Consider the following 22,994-nt stretch of genomic DNA (forward strand, 5'->3'; position numbering starts at 1 on the left):
GGCCAATTGCCGACCTGCTTAGACAAGCCAATAGTCAGGAACGAGAGTTGTTACGAACGTTTTCCAATTATTGACTTCTCTAAAATGAGCCATTACTAGTATCTCTGAAAAGTAAGAGCAGGTCTAGCTTCCTGAAGAGAGTTTCGAGCCCTTGACATATGGCGTCTCATGTAGACTTTAGTTTTTCAATGAACCGCAATATAAGATAAAAGCTAAAACTTAAAATCAAAAACTTTTGCAATGAAAGACCAAGTTATCACAATTTTACAACTGGAAGGTTCTTAAAGCATCTTCAGAAGGACCATAATTGATCTCCTGGGTCAACGCAGATAACCACCAGGACATTATACGCCATAGAAAATCCTATCCAGGGTCCGGCACTGGAGCCTGCTGCTGACGTTACTTCATGGCTATTCTTCCCAAAAAGGAAACATTCCACAATTTTCCCCTTAATTCCCTTATAGAATGTATACAGTCACTGACTCTACAGGTGATACACAACTGATCAGACCACTTGGACACAAATTGTTCGCCATTTACGGGTCACTAAAGTTTGCATGCCAGAAGTAACATATGCAGATAACCTACTTGTCTTTTCCGATAGTTTCAAAATCCTTCACGACGATCTCCAATGTTGAGGAGTAGTCGATGGGTATTCCCTTCAGATCAAACTCAAGCAGCTGGAAGAGAAAGTGTGAAACAGGATATATGTAGCTGTATATAAACCACAACTATTTCACATCATACCACTAAGAAACTATCAAACAAAGCTCGTTCTCCACCCCGGGTCATGGGATTCCAAATTTAATTAGTTTCCCTGCACGCCAATAAGTTCCAGACTATACACAAGATGAATGGACGGTATACAAAACAAAACATATATAAAATGGGAATAAAAATACAGCTTCCCAAGAAACTACTTAAAATAAAAAAAGAATCTGTCACCACATTTTTACTCCCCCATCCGAGAGCAGCATGATATAGAGACAGAGACCCCGATTCCAGCGGTGTGTCACTTACTGAGCCGTTTGCTATCATTTTGATAAAATCAATGTTTTCTCTGCTGCAGATCTAGCGGTTATACACAACTCAAGAATATGCTGGGCTACCTGCAGCACACCAAGTAGTCCTCTAATGATAATTCCTGCTGATTAAACAGTGATTTTATCAAAACTACACAGCTCAGTAAGTGACACACCGCTGGAATCAGAATCTCTGCCCCTACATTATGCTGCTCTCAGATTAGGTGGCAAAACCTAGTGACAGATCTCCTTTAAAAGATTTAAAGGAGGTCTCCATTGTTAAGACAGGACATTTTCATGTCATAGTATATATGGACGTGATAGATGGAGGACCCCTATTTAAGATCTCACAGGACTGCTAAGTACGGTAAGTGCATCTTCCATCCAGGGGAATCTGGCACATCTGAAACCTATGGCATTATATACTGTACAATGAAGGCAATGAAGACTGCCTCTGCCGAAATATCACAGACAGGGACTGGAGTACACTTTCTGCCATTACAAATTCAAGGTGTTCAAAAATTTTGCAATAATTAAAGGCATTTTTGCCTCAAAAGGTGAACAAAACATTAGTAGCTCAGCAGCATCACAGGCATCTTATAGATCTTACTCTTCTCCCATCCGGGCCCTCGTCATTCATTTCTAAATGACCGCGCACCCAACATCCAATGGGACATGTCCTTGAAATACGCGTGAGTGCCGGCACGACGGCTACATATATCCAGCATTCGTGGCCTCTGTGGTTGAGAAGTCATACTTACAGCAAGTTGGGCTGCAGTGTGTACATCGCCCTGGCCAAAAACTAGTACTCTACCAGAATACAGCTAAACCCCCACTAAAGTGGAAGCGTCACAGGTGTTGGCGCTCTGTGGTTGGGAAGTCACAAAGAGTTTATCCTATTTGGGAGACTTTAAGGGGTGGTCCTCTCATCTCCAAGATCCTAGCCCAACATGTAGTAGGTGTAATAATATTCGCAAATACCATCCAATTAGAAGTGTAGTATAGTGCTTCTGATTCACTATCACTTACCTCATGTGCAGGGCATTGCAGGACCTTAGGTATCCATGTTTACGACCATGCCTATAGTTACAGTTAATTAGTTGCTTGTGGTCATAACAATGGATACCTAAGCTGCAATGCCCTGCACATGAGGTAAGAGACATGGCCCGGCTCAACCACCTGTCCCCCGCTACTCCCCGACCTCTCCTCTCTGCCAATCCCTTCACTGGCTTCTCAATGCGCAATGACTCCAGTCCAAACCCTAACCATGACCTACAAAGCCATCCACAACCTGTCTCCTCCCTACATCTGTGACCTAGTCTCCCAGTACTTACCTGCACGTAACAGTCGATCCTCACAACATCTCCTTCTCTACTCCCCGCTCATCTCCTCTTCCCACCATCGCATCCAAGATTTCTCCCGTGCCTCCCCCATACTCTGGAATGCTCTGCCTCAACACATCAGACTCTCGCCTACCTTGACAAGCTTCAAAAGGAACCTGAAGACCCACCTCTTCCGACAAGCCTACAACCTGCCGTAACCCTCAGTCTGATACAGCGCCGCACAATCAGATCTACCCTCACCTACTGTATCCTCACCTATCCCTTGTAGACTTAGTCTTCGCGGGCAGGGACCTCTCTCCTCCTGTACCTGTCTGTGCCTTGTATTGTTTAGGATTATTGTACTTGCCCTATTATGTACACCCCTTTCACATGTAAAGCACAATAATAATAATAATAATAAATAAAAATCATATCAGGAGAACTATTACATTTCTAATTGAAGGTATTTGCTAAAAATTATATTATTACACCCACTACCTATTGGGATAGGATCATGCAGATGGGAATACCACTTTAAGTAGTGGAGACCAAGACTTTTCATATTGGAAGGTAAAAGGTAAAATATATTATAATATATATTATAATATATAAATATATTATAATATATATTATAATATATATATATATTATATATATATATATTATATATATATATATATTATATATATATATATATATATATATATATATATATATATATATATATATATATATATATATATATATATATATATATATATATATATATATATATATATATATATATATATATATATATATATATATATATATATATATATATCTATATCTATCTATCTATCTATCTATCTCTTTGTACAGTGTTAGCCAGTAGAGAAGAAAAAAAAAAAAAAAAATTTGTTTAACCCCTTAACGATCCATGACGTACTAGATACGTCATGGATCGTGTGCCGGTAAGCCCCGCCCCCTGCCGCCGGCAGGCGGCGGCGATCGGCGCACATATCAGCTGTTAACAGCTGATGTGTGCCTGCTAGCCACGGATGGAATCTCTTCCACCCGCGGCCATTAACCCCTTACATTTCGCTGCCAAAGTCTTGGCCGCGATATGTATATGGGCGCCGCCATGACAGTGACTTACCCCGCCCCCACCGGAAGTCACGTGACATGATCACATGACTTTCGGCGGTTGCCATGGTAGCACAGGGTCATGTGATGACGCCTGTAGCTAACATGAGTCACTTCCTCTCAATGCCGAAATACAGCCGGCATTGAAAGTGAAGCAGCAAATCTGCAGTTCTCAGCTCTGTAGCTGAGATCTGCAGATAGTGCAAAGCGATCGGATTGCTGATCGCAATAGCCCCCTAGGGGGACTAGTAAAATAAAAAAAAAAAAAAAGTAAAAAAAAGTTTTAAAAAATTAAAAAAAATAAAAAAACCTAAAAGTTCAAATCACCCCCCTTTCACCCCATTGAAAATTAAAGGGTTAAAAAAATAAAAAATACACACATATTTGGCCACATTCAGAAATGCCCGATCTATCAAAATATAAAATCAATGAATCTGATCAGTAAACGGCGTAGCGGCAAAAAAATTCCAAACGCCAAAATTACGTTTTTTGGTCGCCGCAAATTTTGCGCAAAATGCAATAACAGGCGATCAAAACGTAGCATCTGTGCAAAAATGGTACCGTTAAGAACGTCAGGTCGAGACGCAAAAAATAAGCCATCACTGAGCCTCAGATCCTGAAAAATGAGAACGCTACGGGTTTTGGAAAATGGCGCAAAACGCCACGTTTTTTGGACAAGCTTGTGAATTTTTTTTTAACCCCTTAGATATAAGTAAACCTATACATGTTTGGTGTCTACAAACTCGCACCAACCTGAGGCATCATACCCACACATCAGTTTTACCATATAGTGAGCACGGTGAATAAAATATCCCAAAAACTATTGTACAATCCCACTTTTTTTGCAATTTTTCTGCACTTGGAATTTTTTTGCCGTTTTCCAGTACACTATATGGTAAAACTTATGGTTTCATTTAAAAGTACAACTCGTCCCACAAAAAACAAGCCCTCATATGGCAAGATTGATGGAAAAATAAAAAAGGTACGCCTCTCGGAAGAAGGGGAGCAAAAAACAAAAACGCAAAAACGGAAAGTGCCCGGGGGCTGAAGGGGTTAAAAAGAACTGAGCTTTCCAGACTACTCAGGTCTCTTCATCAGGCTCAGCATATTGTAAGAGGCAGACAGATACAGGGTCTTATATCACTACTTCATCCATAGGAGATAGATATATAGATAGATAGATATATTAATATAATATAATATATATATATATATATTATATTATAATATAATATAAATATATTATACACATTCATACATGCTGTCATGGAGAAGTGATACTGTTGAAATGAGGACCACATCAAGAAGCAATTGTGAAAGCAGAAATGTCATTCAGTAACGGTCATAATGTCTTAAGCAATTTCATAATCATTCTAAAATCTAATTTTAAAGCGAATCTATCACCAGGTTTTTCCTGCCTCATCTATACGCAGCATAAAGTAGGGACAGAGAGCCAGACTCCAGCACTGGGTCACTAACTCATCTGCTGTAGATCTGCTAGTCCTCTCCATGATAAGCTGTTGCTTTGAAATCTTCAATATCCATGAGGGCCAGCTATCCACACCCGCAACTTTCTGCCTATGCACAGTTTAGACATAGCGGTCAATCCTTGGTCTAGGCAAGGCTCTGCACTGAGAAGACCAGCTAATCTGCAGCAGATAAAACTATAGCAAGAAACCTGGTAAGTGACCCAGTGCTGGAATCAGGGTATCTGTGCCTATATCAGGCTATCCTCAGATTTGGAAGCATAAACCTGGTGAAGAATGTATGTAAAAACATCATAGGTGGAGCAATTACAAAATTATTTGTTTGCCTTTTTAATTTTTTTTTTTTCTTTGCGGGATTAAAGTAGAGATAATTTTGGTTTGTGCCCTACAAGTGAACTCAATATCTGTAGTACAGAGCACGAGACAATATTCATTGTAACACAGCTAAGTTTAATAGCTTTTGTGGTTTTAGATATGGTTTGATTTTTTGGTTCATGAGTTCCAAGTTCTCAAGACTTCTGGATGGCAACGATACGCCTAAGCAATAAGGAAATGAGGTTGGCTCGCTTCTTCACAGAAGTTGCATAATAACCCCTGCAGGGATTGAAATACCAAACTACTTTGTTTCACCCAGAATGTCTGAACAAAGTCAATTTTGAACTATTTCACAGATGTGGACCAGTGAAGGGTGTAAACATCCCTAGAAAAAAGTTATGACATGTTATCCAATTTAGCCCTTTAAAAACATCTCATCTTGGCTTTATGGGGGGGCTTAGGCTACTTTCACACATCAGTTTTTTGGCATCAGGCACAATCCGGCGTGTGCCTGATGCAACGGATCCGGCGCAGAATATGCAAAAACGGATGTGCCAGATCCTTTGACGGATCCGGTTTACCAGATCCGTAAAAAAACGCATCTTTTTTTGCATTCGTTTCGTACTTTTTTTGCTGGATCCGTTTTTTTTTTTAAATACATTGGAGCATGCTCAGTTTTAAAAAACGGATCCGGCGGCAGCATCCGTTTTTTGCTGTATTACACCGGATCCGGCGTCCATAGGTTTCCATTGTAAATCACGCCATATCGCGCCGAATCCAGCGCGATGCGGTTTTTTGTCACAGACAAAAACGTTACAAGAGACGTTCCATCCGGCCGCCGCATTAGTCAATTACGACGGATCCGGCAAAAGCAGGATGCAAGGCAAGGCCATCAGGCACAATCCGGCGCTAATACAAATCAATGGGGATAAAACGGATCCGGCGCTGCATCCGTTTTATCCGTTTTTTCCAGATTGTGCCTGATGGGGAAAAAAAAAAAAAAAAACCTGATGTGTGAAAGTAGCCTCAAGGCTGCTTTACACATTTCAATTAAACGTGAGATCGCATCCGCTCCCAGCGTTTGTGTGGCACGGGCAATTTGTTGCCCATGTCGCACAATGCTGTAACCCCCGTCACACGTACTCACCTTCCATACGGCCTCGCTGTGGGCGGCGAACATCCACTTCCTGAAGGGGGAGGGAGTTCGGCGTCACAGCGACGTCACACAGCAGCCGGCCAATAGAAGCGGAGGGGCGGAGATGAGCGGGACGTAAACATCCCGCCCACCTCCTTCCTTCAGCATTGCCGGCGGGACGCAGGTAAGCTGTGTTCATCGTTCCCGGGGTGTCTCACACACAGCGATGTGTGCTGCCTCGGGAACATTGAACAACCGGAAGTTCAATTTTTAGAAAATGAACAAAGTGTATGCGATCAACGTTTTTGCGTACAATCGGAATCGCACATAGGTGTCACACGCAACTACAACACCAACGATGCCGGATGTGCGTCACTTACGACGTTACCCCGCCGACACATCGTTAGATATATTGTAGCGTATAAAGCGGGCTTTAGCATTGAGCAAAAAAATATCATAGATTGGTAGAGTTGGAAGGGACCTGAAGGGCCATCAGGCGAAACCCCTGCGAGTGCAGGTTTTCTTAATCCCAGCTATAGGTTTATCCAGCTTCTGCTTGAAGAATTCCATTGATGGAGACCTCACCACCTCCCATGATCGCCAATTCCACTCTCTGACTGCCCTCACTGTCAAAGTTTTTCCTAATGTCTAATCTGAATCTCCTTTTAGTTTCCTCCCATTTCTTCTTGGACTTCCCTGAGATAATGAGAATAGGGAAGTTCCCTCTGCACTGTGACCACCTTTCAGATTTGGAGGAGCTTTGTCCATCAGCCACATCAAGAGAACAGAGCTCGGCAAACCTCTTACTAATCAGAAGCAGCTCCGGGGGACGCCGCAGGTACGGAGTGCTCCAACAGAACAAATGAACCAAGGTCCTGAGAATTTACTAAACTCTCAATGCGCTGTCTACGAAACCATTGGTGGTGCATCAAATGGGATCTACCACCAGTGTCCAATTGGAAATGAATTGACCATTGTGATCCTCTTGTGTAAATGATATGGAAGCTGTGCCACTTATGTCAATTTGGCTTTTCCTAGTGGTGCCCATACTGATCTCATCTTAAAATAAACTAAAAAATTAACAAATTTTGGTGACCAATTTCCCATTATATGGTCACTTTTATAATTAGAGTTAAAATTTTAGAACTTTTATAAGGATTTTTACATTTAAAACAGAGTTTACTAGAAATGTTCTTGTTGCCGAACACCCCAGAGGTCCTTGCAAATTATCCAATCCATAGGCATAATGCTTGGGAACAGGGGGGCCCATGATATGTTCTCTGCACCATAGGGGTCACTACCCCCTTATACGATGTTCCGGGTGCCCTAATGGAGTATATCGAGACTGGTTGTTCCCAGTTCCCAACAGGCATTTCTGAAGAATTCTCCGATAAACCGAGACATCAAGAACTTAGTACATTTATATTTGCGGAATCAAAAGAAAACTCCAACGAGACTTACCTCCTTCCATACTGGATTAAGTTCATTGTCTATGGACTTGGTTTTCTTTTTCTCCCCTGTAAGGAAAAGAAGAGATCAACACATGAAAGTCAACACAGAATACTACGAGGTTGTATGCAGCTGTAGTAATATCAGAACATTTTACCCTCCAGGAAACCAGACCGCGTATGTCCCTCATTAGCCAAGCAGATGGAACTAATAGATTGAATGTGGTTGTGTCAGTGGTCATATTGTTTATCGACTAAAAAGAAACGGATTGCGTCAAAGAAGTCATGTTCTGAGAGGGAACAAGGTGAGGATCATTGAAGGGCTTAATGGAGAACTACACACAGAAAGTTATCACATTCATCATTGAACTCCATTCTGAAAAAGGCATATAGACTCTTACAAGAAAAATTAGAGGTTTTCCAGAAAAAATAATAATAGTTTCATAAAATCAGCTGTATATCCAAAATGAATACGACTATTGTGCTGCATCCAAAAAGAGGACTGGAGGATTTGTAGAAGGGGGCTGGCTGACTGCTGATTTCAAATAGCCAAGACCCCCTTCTATGTCATAATGCACAGAAGAAGAAGGGGTCTGGTTTAGCCATTGAAATAAGCTGTCACGGGTATGACATGGTAACCAGGGGTAAGGGCACCTAGATTGGCCCTTAGACTAGGGACCTTAAACTGTCCCTTATTCCAGAGGTAAGCTTGATGGTAGCCAGGTCTGGACCACCAGCGTAGCCCTAACTCCTGAGCAACCCTGGTCTAACACTCCCTCTCTCACTCCTGGGGAGGGCTGGGACAGGGGTAAAGAACCCCACAAATACCGACAGACACTGAAAACCAATGCTCAACCTCACTGAGCACACAAAAGGGGAAAAAAGAATGCATGCTCACTGAGAAAAAAAAAAAAAAGTACAGGGGAAAAAAAAAAAAAATATTACCACAGCACACTAAACAGCATACAACCATTCACCAACAACTGGATCACCATGCACAAAGATCGATAACAGTGGAGCAAAGCTAGAGTTATAATCGGCATAGGAGGTTAGGTTCCAACATTTTTTATATGGCGGAAGTGGCAGGAATCAACTCCTGCTACACCAAAGACCAGAGAGCATAAAACAGTCGATGCCCAACTATGGCTGAGCAACTAAGAATAATCAAGTTGCCTGCCAGACTCTACAATGTGAGCAGAATCTAGAGTCGCCATGAATCTAAGCCATCAATGGCCCATCCTCCTCACATGGGCCAACACTGGAAATTTTGTACTTCGTCAAGGACTGGAAGCAAATTGGCAGATATCTGGAATGGTGGCCACCAGAGGATAGGGGAAACTTGGCTAATACAGCTATATTAGTTAAATAACTTATGTACTCAGAACTATATATACACACTGTACATGAGCTGAGCCCGATCGAGTGTCCCACAGCTCAGCCGTTACCAGTACCAAGAACCCAAGCAAGGTAGTGCTTGCTCATCACTAGTAGGAGGCAATTATCTCTCACCTGACAGACCAGTATTACCGACAAAGCTGCAAGACGAGGGTCCCGAGAATCAATGCACTCATCTCTATTTATGCATCTGTGAACCCCAGTGGAAAGTATATATTCCATACTTAACGTCTAAGAATGTAATGTTTTTTTCTTATGTCCCTCCCATTTATACAAGTCACCTCAAACATATACCATTTGCCAAGCAGAGGATGAGAATGTGCACCTTCACTCCTTTCATAGTCTATGGGTCTGCCAGAGATACCTGGGTCTTGTACTTTGCTATCCCCGGCAGTCCCATAGAAAATAAATTAATGAATATAGTGAAGCTGCACATGCTCGATCCAGCAGTAGGATCCGCATTGAGCAGTAAAAGATCTAAAATCAATAAATGGGAAAAAAAAAAAAAAAAAATTTGGTTCTACATTTCGAAAGGATACCCATCCGCTAGATTTCACCCCCTCAAACTATAAATATGTGCATGTGGCTCCTTCAAAAAAAATGTCCAGCAATATCACCAGTCAGTTTCTGGGAGATCAAGGGTTTGAACTGATATACAAATGAGGCTGAAGAGCTATGGTAGTGTTACAGGTTACAGACAGTCCTGTGGTGTCCGCCTATAGAAGGTCACAACATTTGGCTGCACAAACTGCTCCCTGGCCTATCATACCTGCTTGCTTTTCATCCTTTTTCCCTTTTAGGACCCTGTTGTACAGTCTGACAGCTGCTGTTTATCAGTACTTTCCTTGTCTATAGATACCTTTACTTCCTATCACTCGGTGCTGGTGATATTTGACACATCTTTATCAAGTCTTCAGTGCAAGCAGGCAGCTTGCATACATCAGGAGAATCTTTGTGCTTGTTGTAGCTCTTCACCCTGAGACGACTAGAGAAAAGTGGTTTGTGGTTTTCCCTTCTTTGTTATCCCCATGTGTCCTTTTGTGCCTAGTGGGGTTGATTAAGAACTCATCCCATCTTGCTCCCTATGCAAGACCCAGATTAGGGGCAGCCTAGGGTCAGATATCTGGCTCGGTGCGAAACCTATCTAGGGTGGCGAGGGAACCCAGGACCTAGCAGTGGGCTTGGTGAGGGGGGTCATCATCTCCCTCTTCCCTAGACAAAGGTTTCTCTTTCCGTTCGCTTGGTACTTAACCGTACCTAGCGTGACCGGTAGATCTGAAGCCTCTGTCACTCCAGCTCAATTTTCTGCTCAGCGCCACCTCTTTCTCCACCATGGACTGGCCATTACTGGACTTGTCTTTGAAAGAACTATACGCACATACAAATAGTTTGAGAGGTGAAATCCTGTTGACAGATTCCCTCTATTCCTCTTCAGTCGGGCAGATTGTAATCCACTTCACTACTAAGATCTGGTGCAGATGTCATCATGATGTTTGCTTCATGAGGCATCCAAGAGTGTAGAGAACTTCAGGGACTATGAAAGGGGACTATGTAGGGTAGGTGCCCGCTGCGTCTTTTGGACACTAGCGTATGTGCAAAGTTTTTCAAGCAAAAGTCGTTTCAGGAAAGCACTGCCCTATATAGAATGGATGGGTGACGTCTTTTTGCCACTTGGAAGCTAACAAAGGCTGAAGCAGATAAAACAAGGAACAAAAGATGGAACACATGCACAGCAAGTTATTCATTCTTTTTGGCATTTAAGTGCTTTTTCAGGTGGAATCCACCAGAAAAGAAGTGCACACACCTTTGGAGAGACTCAGGATTGTTAGGACTATGCTGGCGGTCCAGACCTGGTTACCATCAAGCCTACCTCTGGAATAAGGGACAGTTTAGGGCCCTTACTCCTGGTTACTGTGTCATACTCATGACAGCTTATTTGATGGATAAATCAAAAACCAACATGTACATTTTGGAACTGGTGCGTTTCTTAAATTCCAAATGCCAGTGTGCACCTGGCATTACATGTCTCTAGCCTGATGCACCGCACCGACATACATAATCTATACACTGCTATGAAAACTGACCACAATTCTAAAAACACACTTTTTTTGCAATACACCGTGACTAATAAGCCACACAAGGAGTGATTGTACGGCATGCATGAATCACTGCAAAAGCACAGGAAATCCACAGATGGAAAATATTGAGAGTTTCTCCATTTAGATCAAGTGTGTAGGACACCGAGGCCTACGGATTCATTACAAAGAGGCACAAAGGTTGTGTGAAGCCATTGTTCTAACAATAACCAATAGGGAAGTGGCAGTTGCTCTGTCCATTGGTAATAAGGAGGCCAAAGAAGAATTAAGAGTCATACAACACACATCTACTCATTCAATGCTCTTCTTTATGGCTTCCAAGATTCCTGGAATTTTTATTTAATCTTATTTTTATTACCCATATACTTTCCATGAAATTTCCATTAAATTCAAGTAATTCATACAAAAGACCAAGTGATTAAAAGGGAATCTGTGCACATGTGCTTGGTTTGAACAGTTATGTGCTATCTGTGCATCCTTGGGACGGCCAAAATCGTACGGTGGAGCCCAGTTTTCCATCTATCTCCACACTTTTCATGGCACTAGTGTCACAAACCACCGGGGGGGGGGTCACTCAGAAATCCCCCGCGCTGGCTACCAGTACGTCACAATCGGGGTGTAACAAGTGGGGGGGTCACCCCTCCTTTATACCTCCCGACCGACAGACAGAGCACGTGACGCGCTCTCTAGCGCCCCTCTTATAGTCGGGCCAATTATGGAATTGCCCGACCATAAGCAAGGAGGCCGCTATACTACTTATGCCGATTATTGAAGGGTCCCCGGTGAGAGTAAGGTATATATTCCCCCGACCTCCGCGGGCGGAATATATAAAATCTCCCCGAATCTCACTGGCCTCCCCACAATAATCCTTGGCACAATTCGCTGCCACCAACCGATTTACGGTAACTATTAGCCGAACACACAGACGTGGGATTCAAGATCGAGATAACAGAACAGCCCAAGATTAATTATATAATTTAATCAGCCTAAAGCACACTAGAACTACAATATATACAATAGGGAATCTACAGAATATACATATGTCAGAGTACAGTTACAATCAAAGCATGGGTTACAAACAGGCATACACAGTTCCAGCAGTTACCTTGTTGCGTCTGGCCACAGGGGGGCGCTGTAGACCAGGTTTCCAGGAACTCCCTCACAGGTCTTTCCCAACCAGGCCCCCGAGCAGAAGAACACTGGAAAATGGCCGAAGTAGGGTTATCAACCTGGGCAGATCCAGGTCCCCTCCTACCTTCGTGACCTCACAGGGAGCACTGCTCCACCCCTGGCTTGAGTTATGGACAATATCCCAACATGGAATATGGGCCATAACTTTGCCTGGGAGCGTCGTAGGCGGACGCCAACGCTCTCATTGTGACAGTTATGAATTTAGCTACAGAACGAGGGGACTCATGACCTGTCTGCCAGTTCCCCATTGGCTGATATCACGCCTGGGGCATTTCCCAATGTCCTGCTCCCATAAAAAGGGGGTGCCGGCATCGTCCACATGCGGAGACACCATTTTTATGGTTGCCATATTTATCGGAAATATGGCTTGCGAGATATGAACCATTTTTTACTGGAGTCGTTCTGTCTAGCTAGTTCCATAGCCTTGCTAATGAGATACAACTCTTGTTACAGGGTGACGGCAGGGAGTCATCCTGTGTCCATTGTTCCCACACCACCTCATTTCCATATCACAGGACATGGCCATGGAGGTGTAACACCTTCACAGATGCTGGACATTGAGAACAAGAAGGGAGGGGGCACTGCCAGGGAGTGATGAGGGATTATGACTGGAGTCATAATTCATCTTCATATCCCGGGATTTGCCTCACAACTAGTAAAGACCGAACTGTCAGTCAAGAAGGAAGAGGATCGATGGAATGTAAAGTTAGTAAGAAGATGCAGTGAACTGCTTGGCTGTGCCAAGGGTGCACAGAGTGCCTGTGCTTGGTTTGTATAGCCATTTTTATGGTGACAGACTCCCTTTAAATAACTGGTAGAGAGGGTATTGTTGCCACCTTGGAAGTGTGTGAAATTCCAGAATACGGACCCCATATACTTACCATGAAAGACTAACCATGAGCCTTTTATATTCTCTGTTAAGGTTTATAAAAGGACAATTATTCTATTAGGAAAATTTGTGTGTCGCTATTATCCATAATCTGACAACCATAGCTGTACAACCGTGTATGGCTACAAAAGGGATACAGTGCCTTGAAAAAAGTATTCACACCCTGTGAACTTTTCCACATTACACTGACAAACTTAAAATGCCAATAAAATATATTTATGTGATATATCAACTCCAAGTAGCAAGGATTTGTGAAGTGTAAAGGAAGTTATACATGGTTGTATTAATAATCTGAAAATTGAGCATTTGTATTCAGCCCCCTGTAGTCTCGTATCCCTAAAGAAAATCCTGAGTGACCCATTGCCTCCAGAAGTCACCTAATTAGTAAAATTGAGTCCACCTGTGTGTCACTTTCTCTCAGTATAACTACAGCTGTTTTTTCAAGGCTTCAGAGGTTTGTGCAAAAACATCAAGGACCAAACAGCATAATGAAAACCAAGAAACACACCAGACAGGTCACGGATAATAAAGTTGTAGACAAAATTAAAGCAGGGTTAGGTTATAAAAAATAGCCCTAGCGCTGAACATCTCATGGAGCACTATTCAACGCATTATCCAAAAATGGGAGTATGCCACTGGAAACCTACCAAAACATGGCTGCCCACTGAAACTGACATCCCAAGCAAGAAGAGCACTAATTAGAGGATCAACAAAGAGCCCATAGTCCCCTCTGGAGGAGCTGCAGAGCTATCCATTCACAGCCCAGGTGGGAGAATGTGTCCACAGTACAACTATGATCAAGTCCAAAAAGAGGTCTGGCTCACTGAAGGTGCTCAGGAAAAACAACAATATATAGCAGAAAAAATCCCGGCACACATCTGAATCATGAGAGACAATTGAATTGTGTTCAAACTAATATTTATTTTGATTTTTTGATTGACGTTTCGGCAATTTAGCCATCATCATCATCATCATCATCATCATCATCATCATCATCATCATCATCATCATGGATTATCCTGTGTCCAGGGTGATACCATCATCACCCTGGACACAGGATAATCCATCAAGATCCTTATATTAAGAATACTATCTGCTATATACCATATAGTTTCATTTTGATGAAGGCTAAATTGCCGAAACGTCAATCAAAAAAATCAAAATAAATATTAGTTTGAACACAATTCAATGGTTTCTCATGATTCAGATGTGTGCCGGGATTTTTTCTGCCACAGTACAACTATGACTTGTATACTCCACAAATCTAGCCTTTATGGAAAAGTGGCAAGAAGAAAAGTCATAAGGCCTGTTTGCAAAAAGGCATGCAGAGGACACCGCGAACATGTGGTCAGATGAGGCAAAATATCGTTTTGCATATAGCCCAAAATGTTATGTGTGGGAGAAAACTAAGGGTGGGTTCACATGATCAGGATAGGCAGAGTTGTAGATAAAGCATTTCTTCTCCTGCGGGGCTACGAGTGCTGTCTGCAGGACACCGCAGCTACCCATTTCCATGATCAGGGTTCGGGCAGCTGTGGACTTTAGCACTTGCATCTCAGCAAAATAAAAATGGACAAGCTGGCGCTCAGGAAGACACGCTGGAGATCAGTTTACGTTACAGAGAAAAGAAGCACAGTGGGCAGGAGAGGTCTATAAATTGCATCCACTGTGCCTCTACAGTACAATGCAGTAAAAAGACGCTGGGCCCCAAATGCTGCAAACCCTGATCGTGCACACACAACCAAAGACTGCACATCACCAAGAATTTAAAAATTGCTGTTCACAGACGTCTCCAAACAAATCTCACCAAGCTAGAGTTATTCTGCAAAGAAGAATGGGCAAAAATGTCAGCCTTCAGATGTGCAAAGTTGGTAGAGCCAAACCCTAAAAGATTTGAAGGAATAATTACAGCGAAAAAGAAAAAAAGTGGCGCTAGAAAGTTGACTCAGGGGGCTGAATACAAATGCACGGCACAATTTTTAGTAAGCCATGCACAGTTTCCATTACGCTTCTGTACCGCTTGGATCCGTGCTCGTCGGTGGGTGGCTCGAGCTTCTCACGGACCCAGGGGTCCCGCCGCCTCTCTGAAAGGAGGAAAAGGTGGGGGGGGGGGGGGGGGGGTAGGTCACCTCCTGGCGCTACGCGCGGAGGTGGGGTTGTTTTTGGAATTAAGAGTTCGTGACGTCACCCACGGGGCTGTGGTGAACGGATGGACACCACCGCTGCCGTTGACTAGGCTCCCGGGGACGGTGTTATGCAGCTTGGTGTTAACCCCTCCGTGGGTAAGGGGGAGAGGGCCCCGGGGCCCGAGGGGTCGCTCCTGGGGATGCTGGTGTAGGGCAGTGTTGATGCAGTGCGGTGCTCGGCCCGAGGGCACTGGTGTACTCCCTATTAGAGACACACTGGAGTCTCTGGTAAACCAATCAAGATGGTTGACGGTGCCCGCAGCCGGCTGCGCTTCTTCCCTTTCTTCGGGATGGTGGTTTCCGCCTTTCTCCTGCACCTTTTTGTGCAGATTTAACTGCCTACGCTTCAGCGACAGTAGTCCGCTCCCCAGCTTGATGTGTGCTGGCCCTTTGGATCTCTATGCCTTGGCGGTGGCTCACTATCCCTCCGAGAGGGCTGTTGTCTTCAGTCAGGCCTTGGATGGGAAGGGGCCTCAAGTCCAGACCCCAATCAGTAAATTCGACTCGGTCCAGTGGCGTCTGGGCCTCGTACTGGGTCTGAGTACCCCTCCTGGTGCTGCGGTTTCCAATCGGTTCCTCGGTTCGGTACAGACGGGCCACCACCCGTCCCCGGTCCTTACGGTTCCACCGGCTGTAATCCCAGCTCCTGCAGGCGTCCACCACCATCTGCCTCCTGGCCACAGGGTGTCCGGGCTACGACCCGGACCCCTGACAGACGTTCTCTCCTCTTCTGTTACTTTCCCTACTCCTCTCCCTTTCACTGTCCTTTCTCCTCTCTCCGTGTTTTCCCGCCTCAGGCCATCTGAACTCCTCGGTGGGCGAGGCCAACCACCTGGCTCCGCCCACCTGGTGTGTACGTCAGAACCTGAGAGGGGTGACTCAGAGTTTTAGGTTGGCTGCTGGTACCCTTTTTATGGGGAAGGGTGTTGTGCGGGGGCCTAACTGTGACTACCTTGCTAGTCCAGGGCGTCACACTTCACAAATACGTACTACATAGTGTTGGTATAGCACATAAACCTCTAATAAAATATATTTTAGTTTGTGGGTATAACGTGAAAAATTTCATGGGATAGGAATACTTCTGCAAGGCGCTGTATAAAGGCCATGTGGATTAGGTAAGATCTTAGAAACATTTGAGCTAGTGATACAAGGTAAACTTAGCAGCTTTGGTATAATCCACTGGGATTTCAGGACCTGTTGCTACATAGAATGGTAATTTACCTGAAAATTTAAGCCCCAGAGTCATCCGTCTGTGCAACATCTTTAAACACTTATCTCCAGGTTTTTTGGGTATGTAATTACATTTTAAAAAAAAAACAATTTAAAAACACATTTTAGTATATGATCAATTTTTTTTTGCTTTTTTTTCCATCATGTTTGGAAGGGATTTGTAGTCACAATTAAAAGGGTGTCAAGTAATATATATATATTATACACGGCATGAAAATCGGAGCGAGTGGAATGGGATAAAACATCGCATTCCACTTGGACTAATATTAGCCTGTGTGCCAGCACCCATGAGCTATTGTTTCCTCGGTCCGATTGGGGCTGAGAAAATAATCGCAGAATGCTGCGATTGTAATGCAATCCTGTTCTCTCGCACCCATTCAAGTCTATGGGGCGAGAGAAAGATCGCACTGCACTCGCAGTACACCGGTGTACCGCAAGTGCAGGGCAAGAATGGCAATAGCAGGCTACGGAGGAGAGCGGGAGATAAATCCCTCCCTAGCCTCCTGAGGACTAGCCCCCGCCCCTCCTCAGTGTCGGCCCGCCCTCCGCAGCGGTGGTCCGATTGCATGATCGGACCCCAGTCGTAGTGACACTCTGCTCCTGCTGTGCTGCCAGCATGAGCAGAGTGTCATGCGAGGATCACATTAGTCCCCATGTGGCCCCGGCCTAAAAATCTACCAAATCACATCCCAGGAAATTAATCCAATATTTTATTTCCGTGATTTAAAGTCTACTAAAGCCTGTCTCAATGTCTCTGGGGCACACAACAACCTCTCTGGGTTATAGAATACTGTCTCGAATACCACATAAGGCATGAACTGAATCTGTGTGGGTTGTAAAAATCAGATAGTGTAGAATCAAAAACAGAGTTACAATATCGGACAGGAAAATACCGTGCCTCTATACAGCCTTAGGCCTCTTTCACACATCAGTGATTCTGGGACGTATGTGACAGTTTTTATACGTACCAGAATCACGGACATACGCAGACCCATTAAACTCAATAGGTCTGCGCAAAAATAAGTGATTTTTCACTGACTGTCTCCGTACGGCATACACACGTGTCCGTGATTTCCGTACGGAGACATTTCCATTTTTTTTCTGGCATCACTGATGTCCCACGGACCACACTATGGTGTGATCTATTAAACACGTACCAGAAAAACACATACATTGAAAATAAAAAGCATTTTAAACTCACCAGTCTCCAGTGGCGCTGTCTCTGGCTGCTGCTGCCTCTGCTTACTGACCGGCTAATTATTGTCATGCATATGCATTTATGCACTGCCCAGCTGACCCGGAAGTAGCTGCATAGGGGAGACAACAGCGGACGGACACACCATCGCTGGAGAGATCAGGACCACGGAGAGCAGGAACGGGGATAGGGGAATATAATTGCCTGATTTCCATGTACTATCACTGATCAACACATGGAGAACATACGTGTGCCATGAATAACAGCATACGGAGGAATATATGCATTTTTAACACATCAGTGAAAAACACTGACGTGTGAAACAGGCCTTACACAGTGCAAACAAGCCCCCAAAGCATTAGCAGAGGAATGTACAGCGGTACAAACACCTCAAGGTCACAATTACTTATCAGTATATTAGTTTGGTTGACAGTGTCCAGGTATAGAGCAGGTGGTTTGTGGAGGTAATCCTCAGGCCTAAAAAGGTCCCTCCTTTAGCATTGACCGAACCTTACCCTAGTCACCCTAGAGCTTCTGTCCTGACAAGGACAGGTCACAGTTATCCCGGACCCTAGCTTATCGTCTGTCTTTTCCTGACTTGTTCCTTCGTTCAGCAAAGGGGGGCAAAAAAAAAAAAACAGACCTGGAGTGCCCCACATTTTGTGGTCTTCTGTCACCTGCTGTGCCCTCTTAAACGTTAAAGGATTAAGTCCGTCCCACGTAATATCCCCTATGATGCTTTTTTCCCCACCTACATCAGATTTCAGCCTCTCTCCTCCTTGTGAGACCCGGAGCTCATCTCCCTGTGAAGCCCCGCAGGTGTTGTGTCGGTGTCGGTGCGTTACCTTCAGGGACTCCACGTTGCTGGATCTCCGTCACTGGTAGGAAATCTTCTGTTTTGATCGTGACGCCACTCTCAGTATTGCGGCCAGTAGGGACCGCCACTGCAGGTTGAGGGTCGCCTGGGGCTGATGGTGTGTGCAGTTAGATGTAGTAGCCTCCTGAGAGTGAGGCAAGCCCCAGGGCCCTGTGTAGGTTTGTAGTACCACAAGTCGCAGAATGACTCACACAGGCAGAACTGTCTTTCAAGGGCTTTACTCACATTTGATGGCAGGGTGAGTAGCCCGGGCGTAGCTGGGATGAACCAGATGGGAACCGGGTATCCTTCAGGCTGACTTTATGAGGGTGACTACTGACTCGCCTTCCTTAGCCCTTGGTGGTTTGGGGTGACCCCGACTTTGAGTCCCTATGGGGGTCACCCAGGGAAGATGCTGCAGCCTCTCTCCCCTTCGTTCGCCGTATGCTTGTTCCCCGGACCAGGCCACTCCAGCCTCTTGCCTCCTATGACCTATGGGCCCTAACTTGCGGTTACGTGGCTGCGGCTTTTGTAGTGTTGTGGTGTGGGCTTTAAGAGCCCCACACCGGCAGGTTTAGCAGGGAAAGGTGAATCTATCCTCGCTTCGGGATCTGCCGCCCGGTTGGGCCTGGTGCTCTCTAGCAGTCTCCTTACTTCCCACTCCGTTGCACTCTCTAGCTGAAGCTGGCTTTCAGGCAGCACTCCTAGTTGACCGTTCTCCCCCGTCTGTAGCCACTGCGCGGGCGCTGTTAGACAGCAACAGCCCCACAGGTCTGCTCCTCACTGAGCCCTATGGAGTTCTCTGCTCTAACTGACTCACTGCTCCTCCTCTCCTGTTCTTGCCTACGCCACCTAGCAACCAGACTCTCCACCACACCCCTTGAGAGGAGATGGAGGCTCTACCCCCTCCACTATTCCAGTGAAGGTGAAGGCTTGCCCCCTCCTGGGATCCCCAGGGGTCCTCTCATGGGTACATGTGTGAGACCTGATCACTATGCGCCTGTGTTCCACACCCCTGTCAGCCTTCTGGATTACCTGTATTGTACTGTCCCCAGCATGGGTGCAGTACTCAGTGGTGCCTGACCAGGTCAGGGGCGCCACATCCCACCCTCTCCCTTCCTACTTTTTAATTGTTTATTATTGTGCCTCAAGTCATAGTGGTTTTTCTAGGCTAACACGAAGACATTCGTGCACTGGGAGTCCAGCCAGAGCACCCCACTTCATTGCTGATGGTTTTCCAGACCGGTTGCCGGTTGACGAGAGCTGTGACCTAACCCATCCACAAAAGATGAGAGCGTTATTGTTATCTACCTCCCCAGTACAATTAGTTAAAAAGTTACACGTGTGTGGTGTGGTTATTAACTGGGACTTTGGTTTGGGTTGTTGGGTCGCGGAAGTCAAACCAATTCCATCTGCTCAATAGCAGCAATAACAAAAACGAAAAATAAAAAGCCAGCTGAGGCTTTCCTGCTTGGACCATCAGAACTACACCCAGACACTGCTGACTATACTCACAGGACCCCTCATAGATGGGTGAGATTAGTGCATTTGGTTGACCACTGTCAACCAAACTAATATACTGATAAGTGATTGTGACCTTGAGGTGTTTGTACCTCTCTACATTCCTCTGCTAATGCTCGTTTGCACTGTGTAAGATTGTATAGACGCAGGGTAATTTCCTGTCAGATATCGTAACTCAGTTTTTGATTCTACCCTACATATCTGATTTTTGCCACCCACACTGATTATTCAGTCCAAGCCTTGTGGTATTCCAGACAGTATTATAAAACCTAGAGAGGTTGTGGTGTGACCCAGAAAGGTTAAGACTTTAATCGACTTTAAATCATGGAAACAAAATATTAAAATATTGAATTAAAAGGGAACCTGTCACCAGATTTGGTGACTATAAGCTGCGGCCACCACCAGTGGGCTCTTAGATACAACATATTAGAATACTGTATATAAGAGCCCAGGCCGCTGTGTAGAACATAAACACTTTATAATACTCACCTATGGGGCAGTGTGGTGCAGACTGGTCGGATGGGTGTCTCAGTTTTCCAGGTCCGGCGCCTCCTCTTTCGGCAATCTTTGTCCTCCTCCTTCTGAAGCCTGGGTGCATGATGCGTCTTACATCATGCACATACGCCAGCACTAAGGTCCTGCGCAGGCGCACTTTGATCTGCCCTGAGCAGGGCAGATCAAAGTATTGTAGTGTGCCTCCGCAGGACCTCAAAGCCAGATAGTGTGACTGATGTAGGACGCGTCATGCACCCAGGCTTCAGAAGGAGGACAAAGAGAAAGAGGAGGCGCTGGTACCGGAAAACGGAGACACCCATCCGATCAGTCTGCACCACACCGCCCCTTAAGTGATTTTTATGTTCTACTCAGCGGCCTGGGCTCTTATATACAGCATGTTAGAATACTGTATACAGGGCCGGATTATAGGCGGGGCAGGCGGGGCTCCAGCCCAGGGGCCCCCACCAAAAGAGCTTCTAAGGGGGCCCCCACCACCAGGGCCATACTTGTCAGCATTTTTTTTTTTCTTCACACCCTCTCCCCCTCCGTAAAGACAGTCTAATAAATCAGCTGTGTTTTCGGAGGGGGAGGGGGAGGGGGGGGGGGGGCGGTGCATCAGCATTTATTTGTATCTGCAAAAACAAACTGCGGGCACAGGACGCTGAATGACCGCGGAAGTACCAGCGATTGTACTTCCGGGGTCAGAGGTGTGCCCTGCGGCCGTCATGGGCGTACCCAGCGAGGGGCGGGGGGGCACCTCCCCCCCCCCCTTCCTAGAAGCAGGGGCACGGGGTAATGGGCTGCTGTATGTGCAGCCACGCTCCTCCGCAGTGTGTGCATGCAGGCCCGACACTAGCTGCAGCAGGAGCAGGAGGCAGCGCTGTGCTGTGCCGGCTCTGCTGTGTGCTGTGTGCTCGGCATGCACACAATGCAGAGGAGCGCAGCGGAGCCGGAGGCGGAGCTCGCAGCTTCCTCCTCCTTCCTATTCAAATGTATTTGCGTCTTTCAGACGTAAATACATTTGAACAGCGCGCTGGGACTGGGCCCCGCCCCCGACGTGCAGCAACGTGATGAGATCAGCACCTTGCTGACGTCATCACAGTGCTGCGGGCGCCGGCACACGGGACGTCAGATGGTAAGCGCTCCATGAAGGAGCCGAAGAGACAGGTTTAATTAGTGATGAGTGGGGAGGGGCTGAGGACACAGAACGGGGAACATCTGTGAAGGAAGTGGAACACAGCTTTGTGACAGGCAGAGGGGGAGTACTCTATTCCGAGGGAGGGGGGAGGCAGGAGTGTGTAGGGATGGGGCAGTGTGATTTGTGTGTGTAAGGGGTGATGAGGGTTGCATTGTATTGTGTGTGTGTGTAGAGGTGATGGGGGTGCATTGTGTGTGTGTTTTGTGTGGGGGGAGTAATGGGGGGTGCATTGTATTTGAGTGTATGTGTAGGGAGGAAAGGTGGGTGCATTGTATTTGAGTGTATGTGTAGGGAGGAAAGGTGGGTGCATTGTATTTGAGTGTATGTGTAGGGAGGAAAGGTGGGTGCATTGTATTTGAGTGTATGTGTAGGGGGTGATGGGGGGTGCATTGTGTGTGTGTGTGTTTGTAGGGGGTGATGGGTGCATTGTGTGTGTAGGGGGTGATGGGTGCATTGTGTGTGTAGGGGGTGATGGGTGCATTGTGTGTGTAGGGGGTGATGGGTGCATTGTGTGTGTAGGGGGTGATGGGTGCATTGTGTGTGTAGGGGGTGATGGGTGCATTGTGTGTGTAGGGGGTAAAGGGGGTGCATTGTGTGTGTGTGCGTGTGTGTGTAGGCGGTAAAGGGGGGTGCATTGTGTGTGTGTGTAGGGGGTGATGGGTGGGTGCGCTGTATGTGTGTCAGAGCTGTGTGTATGTGTGTCAGAGCTGTGTGTATGTGTGTCAGAGCTGTGTGTATGTGTGTCAGAGCTGTGTGTATGTGTGTCAGAGCTGTGTGTATGTGTGTCAGAGCTGTGTGTATGTGTGTCAGAGCTGTGTGTGTGTCAGAGCTGTGTGTGTGTCAGAGCTGTGTGTGTGTCAGAGCTGTGTGTGTGTCAGAGCTGTGTGT

General features: G+C 45.5%; 1 protein-coding gene across 1 annotated transcript in view; it reads right to left on the reverse strand.

The window, feature by feature from the left end:
- MYOF (myoferlin) overlaps positions 1 to 22,994 on the reverse strand; it is a 228,741-nt gene that overhangs the window by 178,077 nt on the left and 27,670 nt on the right. The window contains 2 exon segments of the mRNA XM_075351623.1: positions 589 to 680; positions 7,868 to 7,923. Of these exon segments, the coding sequence (XP_075207738.1) occupies positions 589 to 680; positions 7,868 to 7,923 (148 nt within the window).

This window comes from Anomaloglossus baeobatrachus, chromosome 5 (assembly GCF_048569485.1).
Source record: "Anomaloglossus baeobatrachus isolate aAnoBae1 chromosome 5, aAnoBae1.hap1, whole genome shotgun sequence".
NCBI lineage: Eukaryota > Metazoa > Chordata > Amphibia > Anura > Aromobatidae > Anomaloglossus > Anomaloglossus baeobatrachus.